Genomic DNA, 16,496 nt, shown 5'->3' on the forward strand with positions numbered 1-16,496 from the left:
ATGTTTAATTTTCACGTTCTATTTACTGAAGAAGAAAAAAAATAAGAAAAAAAAATGTTGTGTGATATTAATTATTTCGTCCAGTGCCGGATTTAGACGTGTGTGCGTGTGATTTGAATTTTTAACGTAGCTTTAAAAAATTTTCAGTCATATCACTACGATGTCTGAAGTGTGGCAGCTTAGACTGTGGATTGCATACGTTATATCTATTTATAAACGGTTTGGGGTTGGTTTTTTCTTCTTCTGACAAATGAAAATTGACAGACATAATGTAATTATCGGGACTTCGCTGCGAAAAATTTAGAGATATTACGAGATCGAGATGTAGATGAGGAAATACCCCCAAAATCGGGAGGTTTTTCTCCCGGCTTGAGAGTTGACAGGTATGAACTGTCCGGGCTTGTGGAATTTCAGTCAGGGCTTGAGTTTATTTAAGTCACCTGCCCGGGGCCTGTGCCTAAAAAATTCTTTTAACACTGACCAGTACAGTACATAAACTATTATATCAGACTGCAGATTCAAGTTTTGAATGTGCAACCCAAATGTGGTCTCCTTCCGTCTGCCTCGCTCGCCAATGTTTATGTTTGTATTCGTGGACTGGCTAGTATTGCGTCACGGTACCACGTGATCTGTCGTCTCATTAAAACTCGGAAAAACTCGGCAATTTACGGAATCGTGGTATCTTCCATGCAATAAAATCACTACCCGCTTACGATATTTAATTTATAAACATGTCAGTCGAATTAAAATCTGTAGAGAATTACACACGTAGAAGGAAAATTTTGATTTCTAGTCTCCTTTAATTAATTTTTTTTGCTGTTGTTGTTATACTTTCTAAAAGTTCACAATAATGGTACTTTCAAAGATTTCTAAACATCTTTGAAACAACCCCTGTACCATATACATGAGGGCAAATGCACACATCTTCAGATCATACTGTTCGTCCTAATTTATTTGTTGCAAATAAAACATTACTGTAACTATTCATACATAACATACTAAAATGCATGAAATTATAGACAATGGCTCCTTTATAGTTGGTATATGAACTGAACCTCTCTTTCCAACTGAATCAACACAGATGTAAGTGCATCTGTTTTTAGAAGGAGGGGTTTTCATAATGTAACCACACACTTTATATAGCTTCATTACAATTGTCCATTGATAGGAATGCAGATTTATTGTTTATTTCTTTGTCTACATACTCGTAGTAATTTTAGGCATTGGTTAAATAATATATGCTTCACTGATTCTTTTCGTATTTTCAGAAAACAAATTTGAACTTACAACGCTTCTCACACAATCCACAACATAACATTGTCCCATACATTTCTGACCTACATAATTGTATTTTAAAGTTAAATCACAAATAAAATAGTACCTGGGCTTTGCTTTCTATGAATTGTATATTTTTCTGAATATATTTGCTCGATGATTTACGAAAACAGACAATCAAATAAGCAATGTCAGCCATTATTTCCAGGTTAGGCATGGTTTTCTTACAGTACAAACTAATTTTATGATGAAAGAATATACAAGAGGCAGTAAAAATACCCAGATCACTGATTCAGTTCTTAAAACACAAATTGCTATTTACACACCATTGTTAAAATTCCAAAATACAAGTTTGTATGTGTTTACCGTCAAAGGATAACATGCAGAAATCGGGCAGTGATAGTTGCTTTATAGCTTACTTGGGAAAGGGTTAATGGTCAATCAGCTATCACAACACATGCCTGTGAATGTGCAAGAGTTGATATCAAAACTAGGCCTAGCTACTGAGGGCTTGATGAATACATTTTGCTACAACACGATACTAGATTTAACCTGGATAAGGAGAGGGGGGCATCTCAGAAAGTTTAATCAATGTACCTCTAAAAAAATATCACAGGGCAAAGTCATTTTTGCTTTTCTAACAGATGGAGGTGAAGTTTACATTTTTTAGGCGACTTAGCCACCCTTTTCGCCTGGTAGCATGACCCCAGATAAATAATACAGCATTAGGAGATAGTGGAATGGTTTCCAGTCTTGTCTTGACTGCATTATAGACATTGGAATGGTTTCTAGTCCTGTCTTGACTGCATTAGTAGATATTGGAATGGTTTCCAGTCTTGTCTTGACAGCATTTGGAGATAATGGAATGGTTTCCAGCCTTGTCTTGACTGCATTAGTAGACATTGGAATGGTTTCTAGTCTTGTCTTGGTTTCCAGTCTTGTCTCGACTGTTATAGTAGACATTGGAATGGTTTCTAGTCTTGTCTTGGTTTCCAGTCTTGTCTCGACTGTTATAGTAGACATTGGAATGGTTTCTAGTCATGTCTTGGCAGCATTAGGAGATAGTGGAATGGTTTCTAGTCTTATCTTTGACAGCATTTGGAGATAGTGAAATAAAGGTATCACAATCTGGTGGCATCAGTGTCCTGGTTATCATCATAACAATGTTACCTGTGTCATCAGATATTTACGGTCATGTATTATTGATTGTAGCTCATTTCCTAGATAACGTAGGCTATTTAACAAGAATAATGACTTCCTCCAAATTTTACAAAAGGAACATAGAGAATTAGTATAAAATGGCCTATAACAGGCAAAGTGGGAAGTCTTAATGCAAACTTTTTCATATTACAATGCCTTTTATTGACTACTAAACTCGATCCAAATTTTTTTTTCCTGGTAGCCCAACTGCTGCATGATTTGAAGATTGTTGGACCGTACTGTTCAACTTTTAATATATACATTTTTGTTTTTAAGTCCACAGCATTATTCCAGGCCAAAGAGAAACTGACAGCCATTGAACAAGCCAACAACAAGAAGATCTCATCAGAAGAACTGATCAAATATGCACACAGAATCAGCGCCAGCAATGCTGTTGCTGCACCACCGACATGGGCACCTGGTGAGTTATTCACTTTAAATAAAAAATGCCATAAGTGTTTGATTAGACTATTTCAGATATTGTCAGATATATTCCATTTAGACTCCAGAATATAGCAAGTGCAACATAACTACCGTCTTTACCATAATTAATGTCCAAAACTTAGGGTTGGGGTGGTGCAAGATTGACCCCTATTTTGTTTCTGGAGGCTATTTTCATTTACAATTTTGTTTATAACAGATGACAAAACAAAAATCTTTGTAATCACTCTCTTTCTTGAATCTAAAAGTGTAACAGCTTTCAGTGATAAATACAAAATGTCATTAACCTAGACGGACAAACAGTATATTGATTCTAATGATTGGAATGTTTTTTAAAATTCTTAATGTCAGGTGTATGTCATTGTACATGTAAAATTCATCATCAGCTAAACAGAATTTGTTCTCTTGGAATTAATAATGATGTCAGTTGGATGGTGAAACTGATCCATTCATTGTGTACATTTTTTTGTGTATATTTCTATAACATTTCTCACGATTAAAATACAACACAGAGGGACCATCCATCCTAAACAGAAGAGCCATGGCACAGCTCGCGTAGAATGGATTAACTGTTTTCCGTGTTGAATTAAAGGATATTAGGAATTAGAATTTATACAAACTAGCTTTATCAATTTATCTTTTCATTTTTTCAGACAGTGTGCTTTATCTACAGTGAAATTAAAATTATAAATTCAAAATGAATGCTATTACCACAAACTACAAATTTATATATCCATCCACACATCCATATGTACTTACATCAACAGATCTATCTGTCCATTCATCTTTATATCCATTCATACATCTATCCAGATATCTGTATTCCCATCTATGCATCCATCTATATATCTATCTATCCAGACATCTTTACATCCATCTGTTCAGACATTTGTACATTCATCCGCACATCCGTATGTACATACATCTATAGATCTGTCCATACATCTTTACATCCATTCATGCATCTGTCCAGATATCTATCCCCATCTATGCATACATCCATCTGTTTTGATATCAGTACAGCAATCCATATATTCATCTGTACACGACTTAGCTAAATTTTCAGGCCAATACAACAGTCTTTCTATTATTTGCAGTTACAGATTTTAGGGACTTTTATAATTTTCATACACTTATAAATGTTTTGACTTTTTGGTCTACTTGTCTGCATTGGAGGTATACTTGTTTTACTGGTAAAATCTAGTTGAATTTTCACTGGTATTAAATCACACTGACTCCCTGTTTTTATGTCTATTGCAGAAAACTCAAAGATGGAATTACAGAGTGAATTTATTATTTTGTAATGACATAACATCTTCCATTTTTGTATTTTATTTCCAGCATTTTAGTAAACTATGCAGTTTATATGAATTTCTTATATTCAAATGTAGCATAACTATACCAGGCAAATGCAACAAGAAACCAGTGATGTAAAGCAACCAGGACCGTTCCCGAGCTCTCCTTCCCACTAATGACAGCCAACCATTCAGTTGTAAGGGACCTTTATGGACCCACAGATTGAGGCCAAACTATCAGGGTTCCTTGAACCCATAAAAGCCTGGGAGAGGTGGCACCATTCCCTTCCCCAGGAACAACTAGCAGGCTGCAGTGCTGTCAGAAAAAAAGTGGCACATGCACAATTGTGCGTACGCCACTATAATTAAACTCGACAACAACATGTAGCATTTAATAATAAAATGTAGGGTCCATTCTTGCATGTGCATTGAAGATAAGAATTCACAGATGTCATAAGTCCCCACTTTGGACATAACAGCATGTATTGTCGGAATAAAACATCTGGTCATAAACAAGATTTCAATATGGCAAATTCATATAGACCTTCATTCACTACCTCTTTGGTTATTTTTCACTCTTTATTGTCTGTATTGATTAAAAAATTAGTGTAAAAAAAGTTTTAAAGTAACAAATTTAGTATGCCAGTTATTTTTAATAAGTTCAGTGTAATAACTAATTTTAAATTTGATGTCTATGTCACTCCAGGTGATCCAAGAAGGCCCTACCCTACAGACTTTGAGATGCGGAGTGGATGTTTGGCCAAAATGAGTGACATTCCAGCTAGCACTCAGACCTCTCAAACACAGGGAACATATACAGACTCAACTTCAACAAGACAGTCTTCAGTACAAATGTCAGGTAAGTACAGTAATGTGGGAATATTGCAAATTTTCCTATCCACTATATGGCCGTATCTGGAATATTACCCAGGATGAGACAAAATTATCAGGAGTCAATAAATTTACACTCCTTGATTTCATTAATCAGAGTTTGACACTTTGTAATTGTGTACAAGCCAAATAATTTGGGAAAAAATGAAATACTGGAAGGGAGGGGTGTTGGCTTATGTGCTGGACAAGGTCTAAACATGAAATTTTTATAAAAAAATATCTGACTACCATAATGGCTGTATATCTTGGGAAATGAAAAAATATTAAATTTTTTCCATGTCCCAAGACATATGCATGTAAAGAAAAATACATTTCGTTGTCCCAAGACTTACTAAACTGTTATAAACTAATATGATTGTTTTTGCTATTATTTTGCAGGTGTATAATTTCAGATTTATCCATAATTCACAGGCCATTTCAAGTTTACCCGGGTGATTATGCTGTACTGTAATGTACAGTACTTGCACAGTACAAACTGTGCTTAGTGTCACTTAAATCTTTGATTATTCCCACAATTATTTGATGAAGATTTCGCTTTATTCATTGTTTATACCAGTTCACATTTCAGCTAGATATACATAGCGGTTTTTTTTATGTTGATCCATGTGCTCACCAGTTTCTCTTTTTCAGTGATATATGTGATTCTACAAATTGAAGTAATATTTATGAAAAGGTACACGCATTTGATTGTACAAGGTGCATAACCAGCGTATATTGATTAACTCACATATTCATGAAAGAGTGGTAATAATAAAGGCTATAATTCTGAATACAGATCAAATAAGATCATCAGTCAATTTTAATTTTGTGTTTTAGCTGAACAAAATTATAATTTTCCACACATTGGATAGCTGGTTGTTACAGTATTCTCCATTATTTAAAATTGGTGGATCTTTCTTTCGTTTTCCAACAGCAATCCAGGTCAGTTAATCATTAACACGCTGAAACTGGCTTGAGTTAAGAGAGAATTTTGGCAGCTATACCAGTACTCTGATGAGTAATTGCCTTTTACTCCGTAATATTAGCACAATTTTCGTAGCTGTGTAAAATGGGGTGTAAGGTCACTTCAAACTACAACTCAGTTTTTACAGTATTACAATAATTCTTGAAGCATTATTTCTGAAACTTCATTAATATATATTGGAGATATTACCAAATTTTAGTGCAATGATACTATCATTTGAATCCATGGGATGTACTTTATTTAGCAAGATTTACCTCATTCAGCCCAAGTTCAAACCTTCAATGTACGTGCAGCAGTGCCTTTATGTAAATATGCTCACTACACTAAATGCAAGCATTGAACCAAACCCTATTATTGTTCATTGTTGTCATACTGGGATTGCAGTTTATTGAGTTAGCTATTTATAATTTCAAGGCAAAATAAAAACATATTTACTAGTGCATTGATACAAAATTCCAAAAATGCATAAACAAATAATAATTAACTAGAGTCAAAATGGAGAGGTTACTGTTACAGCAACCTGTGAATGCTCAATTCTTGTCATCATCGTATCAAATCGTATACAATTCTGAATTAGGCAGAAATGATAGGAAAACAAAATTAAATGAATTTATTGACTTTTCAAACAAATTATATTAACATTTCCTGGTAATATCCATATATGCCAACCCCAAGATATGAATACACATAATTTTTGCTAATAAATGTTTGCCCAAATTTAGAAATTACCGCATGCATCTTGTGTTGTTGTCTCAGATTTTTGGGTCAGCATATGCGTGGGTCATGCACTTTTGATGTTTACCTAATTAATTTGGGTGTTGGCTTACACGTAAACAAGCTTATTTGCATGTATATAGGGTATGTCATATAATTCATCTTTCATTTTGTCAACTGTATCTTTGACATGACAGTATTTGCAGAAACAAGTTGATGACGTCATTTAAAATTAAATCAGCTATAATGCTTTATTAGATATTTTCAATGGGGCCAGATTAAATTTAATTGATTAGTCAAGACAATGCTTTTTTTAAAAGTCCACTTCTTAAAGATATTCATTTGGCAAGCTAGCATAAATGAATAGCATGCCATTGCAGTCAAGTTGGCAGCATCCACAGTCATGGGTAGGTTTTCCGTCCACAGTCATGGGTAGGTTTTCTGTCCACAGTCACGGGTACGTTTTCCATCCAGTCATGAGTAGGTTTTCCGTCCACAGTCATGGGTAGGTTTTCCATCCACAGTCATGGGTAGGTTTTCCGTCCACAGTCATGGGTAGGTTTTCCATCCAGTCATGGGTAGGTTTTCCGTCCACAGTCATGGGTAGGTTTTCCATGATCTTATACAGATCAAATAAGATCATCATCAGTCTATTTTAGTTTTTTGTTTTAGCTGAACAAAATTATAATTTTCCACACATTGGATAGGTGGTTGTTACAGTATTCTTCATTATTTAAAATTGGTGGATCTTTCTTTTGTTTTCCAACAGCAATCCAGGTCAGTTAATCATTAACACACTGAAACTGGCTTGGGTTAAGAGAGAATTTTGGCGGCTATACCAGTACTCTGATGAGTAATTGCCTTTTACTCCATAATATTAGCACAATTTTCATAGCTGTGTAAAATGGGGTGTAAGGTCACTACAAACTACAACTCACTTTTTACAGTATTACAGTAATTCTTGAAGCATTGGCAGCATCCACAGTCATGGGTAGATTTTCCATCCACAGTCATGGGTAGGATTTCCATCCACAGTCTTGGGTAGGTTTTCCGTCCACAGTCATGGGTAGGTTTTCTGTCCACAGTCATGGGTAGGTTTTCCATCCACAGTCTTGGGTAGGTTTTCCGTCCACAGTCATGGGTAGGTTTTCTGTCCACAGTCATGGGTAGGTTTTCCATCCACAGTCATGGGTAGGTTTTCCATCCAGTCATGGGTAGGTTTTCCATCCACAGTCATGGGTAGGTTTTCCATCCGCAGTCATGGGTAGGTTTTCCATCCACAGTCATGGGTAGGTTTTCCATCCGCAGTCATGGGTAGGTTTTCCATCCACAGTCGTGGGTAGGTTTTACCGTCCACAGTCATGGGTAGGATTTCAATAAAGATTTAGGATACAATAAATATTGCAGATGAAACCTTAAAACCGTGAATGGTTAAATATCAGCCTATTTCTGCTCCTGTAATTTTTCAGATCACATGTTACAGACACAGTCTTCACACCATTCTACGTCTTCATTGTCATGGCAGCCCTCAAGTGACAATACAGTCAGTCACTTGGCCTCCGGAAGTCATCACTCGATATCTGATATGAGGGGCCATAATAAAGAAAATGAAGAAGTGGAACTCATGTCAAGTGACTCGTCTAGTAGTTCTTCAAGTGACGAATAAAATATTTTGCAAAATTAGCTTTTTTTTGTTAATGTAAACGTGTTTAGAATAAAGTTGAAAATAATTTTTTGCTCTGGTCCTACACCAGAAGAGTTTATTGAATGGCTTGTTATCCGTCCATCCATTAGCGCAAGTTTGTTATCATTACTTCTCATAAATGTCTTGGAGGATTGCAATGAAATTTTCAGACACAGTGAACTAAAGTCTGGTTGGTTCTAAATTAAAATGGTGCCACTCAGATGAAAATCACATTATCATTACTCATTCTCAATGTAGGGTCATATCAGCATGGGGTTTTCGTTGAAGGACTTTATGTGATATCTAGTTGACCTATAATGAAGATGGTACCAATCTCATGTCCAATGTGGCACTACAGCAGCCATCTTTAAACTCCTCCATAATGGACAGTCATATCAGCACAGGCTTCTCACTGACTTCTTGTGATGTCTAGTTGATCCTACTTGAAAATTCTACCAATCTGACATCCAATATGGCCACCACAGGAGCCGTCTTTAAAGTCTTGTTAGTATTAGTCCTTCAAAATATATCAACATGGCATTTTCATCCAAAGATTTTTCACTGAATCTTATTGGTTGTCAATGAAAATTATTCTGATCTGACACACAATAAGGCTTACAAAACAACCACTTTGGGAATATCTTTATCACTACTCCTCCCAAATGGAAAATCATATCAGCATTTGCTTTTCACCAGAAGACATCTTATAATGTGGTGAGATGGATCCAGATTAACCTTTGATGTAATGAACAAATAACTTAAAATAGAAGTCTGAAAATTTGGTGACAGTGATCTATTTTTGGTTTCTGTCCTTGAGATGTATCCACATATCAGTTGTCATGTGTAGGTGAAATAAAGTCCAAGATAGTGTGTGCATAAAGTTATGCTTGCATCAAAAATTGGGTCACAGCTTGGGTTAAAATTAGAATTCTTTTTACTGATCTATAACAATGTTTTAATGTATGTTTCTAAACTTCTCTGATCATGTTAAAATCAAGCAAAAGCCAGTTCAGTCTCTGATTCAAAATGTATTGTTCATTTTTATGAACTCAAACAAAAAAATATTTCACAAGGAGAGTCATGCATAAAACATTGTGAATTCATTTCATTTTCTGTATCTACGGTTAAGCAAAGATCATTTTTCATATCTCTTAGAATACTCTGTACAGAAATAGCACAACATCTTTTCCTGGGTCATATTTCAGCTATTAGTGTTCATTTGTCTGGTACGTTTTCACTCCGAATTATATTTATGATCTTATTTTTTTTCTTGTCATCATCTAATTTCTGAAGTTTAGGCAGCTGTGCACCTTGTAAGAAATTCCACATGTTCCAACTGTCACCTTGCAAGGCAGTGACACTTTATCAACATGGATCTAAAATTATAACTTTTAATCTAAAATTTTGCATAATTTGTCCAGTCTGACAACATGAACTTATCCAAACAGCTATATTTTGGTACTACCCTGATATCCTAGGTCATTGAAATTAGTACAGTGAATGAACACTGAAAGACACACAAAAAATCAAAAACTTTATTTGTGACTGGAGAATAATTCCAAACATGTTACTTTTCTGAATTAAAACAATAAATATGATAGCTATCACGAATCATCTTTATATAGCACTAAAAAGTAAAGGATCCACAAAACACGTGTTTTATATGCCCCTTAAAAGCAGAATGTATAATGTTATGACATTCATCCATATGTTCATCTGTTTGATAACTTTTTCATTTCTGTACAATAAATTTGTCAGTTGCAGCACCCAGATTAAAGATGAAGCCTGTTAATTAGGGGTCAATGTCACTGGAATTATTTTTCAGTTCAACAGCTTTAACAGGACCAAAAGTTTAAAACTCTAAGAATCCTGCACAATAATGTTTGTTCTACATTAAAATATGCAAAAGAATCAGTCCCTAGTGAGAAAAGTCTCGGCTATTTTCCTTTATAAAATCATGATGGTAGCATTGCAGTGGCAATTATTTTGTGCAGTGAGGTTGTTATTGTGTTCAAATTGTACATTTTAGTTTGTTTGTTTGTCAACTGATATAAAGTTCTGGCCATTGATTTGTTTCATTCCAACAGGTCTTAACAACCATAAGACAATCTGCACTGCATATCAGAACAGCCGCAAATAATTATAAAATTTATGCTGTTGTAGATTAAAAAATCCAGTTTGCAATTTTGTGATAGAGCACGGTGACATGTCGCTTCATTGGATCAACAATGAGATAGGAGAAGTTCTGTTCGTGTTCACGGTCTGCTGGATAATAAACGATATCATCTTTGTCCTGAAATAAGCAAAACAATAAATGCCAGAAAGAATTTCAAGATTATGTGGCAGGCTGTATTGATTTCTCTAAAACAATCTTTCTGTAAAACTCAGGTCTATAGAGTTTGTAAAGCTTTTCAGGTTATTCAAATGCATTTCAATAAAGGAAAAAAAGAAGACCAGGCCATCTGTATTGTGAGGTTAATAAAGTGTTTTGGTTAAAACAATGTTTAAGAATTCTTTGTATTACAACTCTAGAGCTTTCCAAAATGTTGTTGTTGTTGTTGTTGTTGTTGTGGGGTTTAACGCCATTTTTCAGCACACGATAGGCTATACATGGCGGCCAGTATTAATGGTGGAGGAAGAACCCAGGAAAACCCCGGAAAGAACCACCGACCCACGAGAAGCTACTGGCAAGCTTTCTCACATACCCACATTGGCTGAATCTTAGACTCGAACCGCCGCAGACAGAGGTGAGATGGCAGTGATCCGTAACGAAGGGCGCTTTAGACCACTTGGGGCCCCCTTTCCAAAATGAAAAGTATAATTTATTGAAATGGGCTTGCTGTATTTGATCCAATATCTGCACTCTCTGTGGGTAAATTTTATGATGTTGATCTGGTCATAATAAACAATCATGTCATACAAAATGTCAAAATGAAGTGTATGTACATATAATTAGGTGAGTTAGCTCCCTTGCACAACACTGGACTCTCATCGTCAAAGGAGCATTCTCCCCCAATATGATCATGAATAAAAGCACATTTAAGATCCATTTGTTGCCATTCATTTAATCCACAATTTTTTTTTTTTTAAATTGTTGTTTTCATTTCAGCATTTCAAATGTCATGATTTTAAGATTCTGTTATCACCACCTGACAATGTGTCTTGGGTAGTGTATATAATTGTTGAAAATCCTGACTTCTTATTTATTGTTGTTGTTGTTGTTGTAGGGTTTAACACCAATTTTTCAGCACACAATAGCTATACATGGCGGCCAGTATTAATGGTGGAAGAAGAACCCGGGAAAACCCCGGAAAGAACCACCAACCCTCGAGAAGCTACTGGCAAGCTTTCTCACATACCCACATTGGCCGAAGCCGAGACTCGAACCTACGCAGACAATGGTGAGGATAGAGCACTTTAGACCACTCGGCCACTCGGGGCCCCGACTTCTTATTTACACAATCTATATATATATATATATATATATATATATATATATATATATATATATATATATATATATATATCATACACACACACATGCATGCACATACATACACACATACTCATTCTTTGTCTCTCACACACACACACAATGTCAGACATAAGAAAAATGTACATGTGTGCTAACACTCAACAAAAATGGGGGTTACTCAAACTTGAAATATAATGTTGAAATGCAATCTATAGCAGAAGCAATGTTTGGTTGTATTATTCTACAAGATATTTAATGTTAAAATATGCCCACTTTTTCTCTAACTTATATGATTTATGAAACATCTTTGCTCAATATTTGTCAAATTTTTGTATAAAACTATACTCTCTTTTCAAATTTGTTTTTTTTATGCACAGTAAGATTTATAAACTTGATAATTTGCATAAAAAATATTTGGTATACAATTCTTAATTAATACAGTAAAGTATTTCCAAAACTTCAATAACTGAACAATTATAAAATCATTCAATATTTTAAACTTCTTGCTTACAAAAAAGTACAACGTTATTTTTTTCTTCAAAAACTGATTTATTACATTAATTCTGTGCATGTGAATCTTCAAAATTTAATAATTATCTTTGATTATTAAAAATGATTTTGACACTTTATTCCATTTACCACAGTTTTAAATAGGAATTAAAGTTATCATTATCAAAAAAATTGAGAATATTCTTCCACTCATAAAGGATTCTTTTTCCCTTGTGTTAAGGCAAATATATTGCTAACACATTTTCTAATCTATGTTAATCCTATCTCCCTTACATTTAATATCTGGATTGGGGCCCCAAGCATTCTAAAGTGCTTACCATTATGGATCACTGCCATTTCACCTGTGTGTGCATGGGTTTCAGTCTTGTGCTTGCCCAGTGTGGGTACGTGAGAAAGCTTGCCAGTAGCTTCTCATGGCTTGGTGGTTCTGTCAGGGGTTTTCCCAGGTTCTTCTTCCACCATTTATACTGGCTGCCATGTATAGCTCATCTTGTACTGAAAAATGGCATTAAACCCCATAACAGGGGCCCCGAGTGATCAAAAGTGCTCACTGTTCCGGATCGCTGCCATCTCACCTATGTCTGTGTGCGTTCGAGTCTCAGGCTTGGCTAACATTGGTACGTGAGAAAGCTTGACAGTAGCTTCTTGTGGGTTGGTGGTTCTTTCTGGGATTTTCCAGGGTTCTTCCTCCACCAGTTATACTGGCCGCCATGTATAGCATATCTTGTGCTGAAAAATGGCGCTAACCATACGACAACAACAAAACCCCATAACAAAACAACAGCATCTAGATTCCTCTAAATTTTCCTAGAACTTGTTTTGTAAGCATATTCTACTAAAGTCTTTCTTTTGCGAGAAGGCATTTAATCCAAGAGATCTTCGTGCATTGAATACAAGAATGAACATGAACCAGGCCCAGACTACCATGTGTAAATGGGTCTGTACATATATCTATTTTAACCCTTTCAGTTTTACCACTCCAAATAAATATTGGCAAAATCAATGATTTATCAAAGTTTTTTCCCCAAAGGGACAGATTATTCCTCACTCAACAACCCAACAGTCTTTTAACTTCTTAAAATTTCTTCACATATATTAACTATTGCATGTCTAGGTTTAAAGAGATTTTAACATTCCTTCACTGTTTTTCCCAATTTTTTTCACAAATTCAGTTATTTATTATTGATTTGTGCTATAATCTCTTTATTATTTCTTTGATTAAGTGATTTATTTAAAATGAAAATTTCAGCTTCATTTATTTGTATGCTTTGCTTTTTTTGTTTTACCTTGTAAATATTCGACTGTATTAATTTTCATTTTCATTTTTAAGAATTTCAAAAAAGAGATGATCATTGTATGTTAGCTTTTCTGTCACGAATCATTCTTATGCATTTTCTTACTGTTATTTATTCCCTTTGTTTTATAAGTCTTGCATTGAATTGGCATTAATCTTGATCTCTGGTAAGAATAAATAATGACACGGTTAGAGATACAGCTAAGTGATGTCTTGTTTCCTGGAACAATAGATAAATATGTGAATTAAGAAAACAAGTCATCAGAAATCAGGAAATAATCTAATCTGCTTTGTTTATAGGAATGGGCTGTCTCCAGTAAATAAATTATCATCTGGATTGACTACTCTCCATGTATCTATAAAATCTAGTTTATTCCTGATATCCTGGACTGCTGTTTTACATGGGATTTCTATCATGAATAATTATAAATGTATCAAGTTCTATGTACTTAACATTTTGGTCACCACAAATGATAACAGATGAATTATCAAAACTAGCAATGTGTAAGGATTATCATTATTATGACCACATACATTGACCAAGACTATTATATTCCCATGAATTTATGTATCTAGCACCTTATATTTACCATCACCATGGCAATTTATTCTTTGGATAGAAACTTCAAAGTTATTTCTAAAAGAATAGCACCACTAGCACTACTCCTAGATTTATGATCAATAAGAAAGCAACAACCCCATTGTGCCTAATATTTCTCAATCTCTTTGATACTGCGTGTTTCTTGTAAACATATAATGGATACATTTGTTAGTTTAACCCAGTGAAGATATGTCTCCTTTCAAAAAAACTAGAACTATATTGAGCCTTTATATTTATTAATAAAATTTCAATTGTACCATTGATAATTTAATATTTCAACAATAATTTAAACACAGTTGTGAAATGTTGACAAAGTTAAGTAGTAATGAGAAACCAGGAATGTATGACAATATGTTACACAAAAATCAAGATGTTCTTATTCATGTTTTAGCTCTTTCCTTCTTTCCTTCCTTCCTTCCTACAGCTATACTGCAATCGAAACATATGCTTAAAAAGTTCTTTACTGAAAGTTTTAGACACAAAGCTGGTGTTCACATTTTAATAGGGCAGCTTGAATTTTGTTAAAAAAATGAAGTGAATTGAAACCAGACCTATATTTTAATCATGACTTAAAGTTATCCAATAAAATCATCCTCATGATCAAAGTATGGTGCATTCTACCAAAGTCATTTAGAAATCAAATATGGTGGAAAGTATATTTGTAAAAGACATATAATGCTTACCATTGCTGTGACTTTGAAGACGCTTGAAGTAATGCTCAATTCTTTTGTCTCTGGATTTTTTTGAACACTACAAATATAAAATTGCTCATGAAACAATCTGAAACCCCAAATAGTTATCAACTGAATCACAGTATCTAAATTGTCAGCAGAAATGAAACAGTGATTTTGTGATTCCTTTATTGGCCACAAAAAGTTTTAATCACAACAGCTGTTATACTGCTAATTGAGCACTATAGACAAAAAACCTCTTTTGACAAAATGAATGCTATTTTTCCTCTGTCAATTTAAACTATTTCTCAACACTGGAAATTTTTTAAATGTTAACATTTGTTGTGATATTCTGGATTTTTCTTAGGTGAAATCTCTGCAACACTGGAGCAGAAATCTTTGTATATTGATATTGATGTTATCAATGAGAGACCTAGCCACTACAAGTTTGTGCTGGATGAAAAGGTGTCTTTGGTGCTCCCACTCAGAAAAAAAAAATACCACAAACTCAGTGAACCAATGCCCAACCCATCCCACCCCACCCCTTCTGTATCACCTACCTCTTATGATGGCCCTGATGACAGGAACGTAGTACTGTATAATTTACAATGCAACATTTGTATGGCTTGATACAACTAATGAATATTTTTTTGTAAACTATATATTAGTTTAATGTAAAATACTTTATCATTATGAATCTTGGAAAAATATTTTGTTCAAAAGAAAAACTGCTATATTGGTTCAGTCTTCACTGTTGCTTAGAAAGCAGAATTTTACTGAACCCCAGTTGAAAGACAGTCACAGACAAAAGAAACAGGTTCAGTGAGAATCATAATTTTTCCTAATTTTACAAAGCAATCAATGATTCCCAATTTATGTTATATTAACTTTAATTGTATTGAAATAGGATTATAAAAGGAGTTTGATTATCATTTTCATACCTAACAGAGTATAGCATAGGTTTAGTTCACTAGGCTAACCATATTTACACTGACTGGAAAATGTGGCACACATGCTGTCTATAAGATAGATAAACAGAAGACTTGGGCAAGCACTGTTAAAGGAGAAGAAAAGAACCTGAATTTGCCTTCAAATAAAGCTAGGATAATATACTAGTTGACTCATGATGTTGTCATGGAGATGGATGATACACTACTTGACTTAAGGGATAGTAGTCGAGATGGATCATAGACTACATGTATTATGACACAGTCATGGAGATGGATAACATAATACTTGACTTGTGATATTGTTATGAAAATGTATAATAGACTATGATATATAAGTAGATAATAGACTAGCTGACTTATGACATAAGTCATGGAGATGGATAACAGAATACATGTGATATTGTTATGAAAATGTATAATAGACTGATATCTAAATAGATAATAGACTAGTTGATTTATGACATAAGTCATGGCAATGGATAATAGACTATTATAATTATGGAGATAGATAACAGACAACTTGATTTATGG

General features: G+C 34.4%; 2 protein-coding genes across 4 annotated transcripts in view; one reads left to right on the plus strand and one right to left on the minus strand.

The window, feature by feature from the left end:
- Nucleotides 1-8,460, plus strand: part of LOC149799748 (mediator of RNA polymerase II transcription subunit 4-like) — a 34,093-nt gene extending 25,633 nt beyond the window's left edge. Inside the window, exons 4-6 of the mRNA XM_089959123.1 lie at nt 2,752-2,896; nt 4,918-5,070; nt 8,250-8,460. Coding sequence (XP_089815249.1) covers nt 2,752-2,896; nt 4,918-5,070; nt 8,250-8,446 — 495 coding nt within the window. The 3' untranslated portion in view covers nt 8,447-8,460. The remainder of the gene's footprint in view (nt 1-2,751; nt 2,897-4,917; nt 5,071-8,249) is intronic.
- A 1,019-nt stretch (nt 8,461-9,479) lies between these two features.
- The window catches only part of LOC149799749 (cilia- and flagella-associated protein 300-like), a 43,482-nt gene continuing 36,465 nt past the window's right edge, over nt 9,480-16,496 (minus strand). For all 3 annotated transcript variants that reach the window (XM_089959126.1, XM_089959124.1, XM_089959125.1), the window contains 2 exons: nt 15,028-15,094; nt 9,480-10,757 (listed from right to left, as the gene is read on the minus strand). In XM_089959126.1, the coding sequence (XP_089815252.1) occupies nt 10,629-10,757; nt 15,028-15,094 (196 nt within the window). In that variant the 3' untranslated portion in view covers nt 9,480-10,628. The remainder of the gene's footprint in view (nt 10,758-15,027; nt 15,095-16,496) is intronic.

The sequence above is a fragment of the Sinohyriopsis cumingii genome, chromosome 5 (assembly GCF_028554795.1).
Source record: "Sinohyriopsis cumingii isolate HCF-2022 chromosome 5, ASM2855479v2, whole genome shotgun sequence".
NCBI lineage: Eukaryota > Metazoa > Mollusca > Bivalvia > Unionida > Unionidae > Sinohyriopsis > Sinohyriopsis cumingii.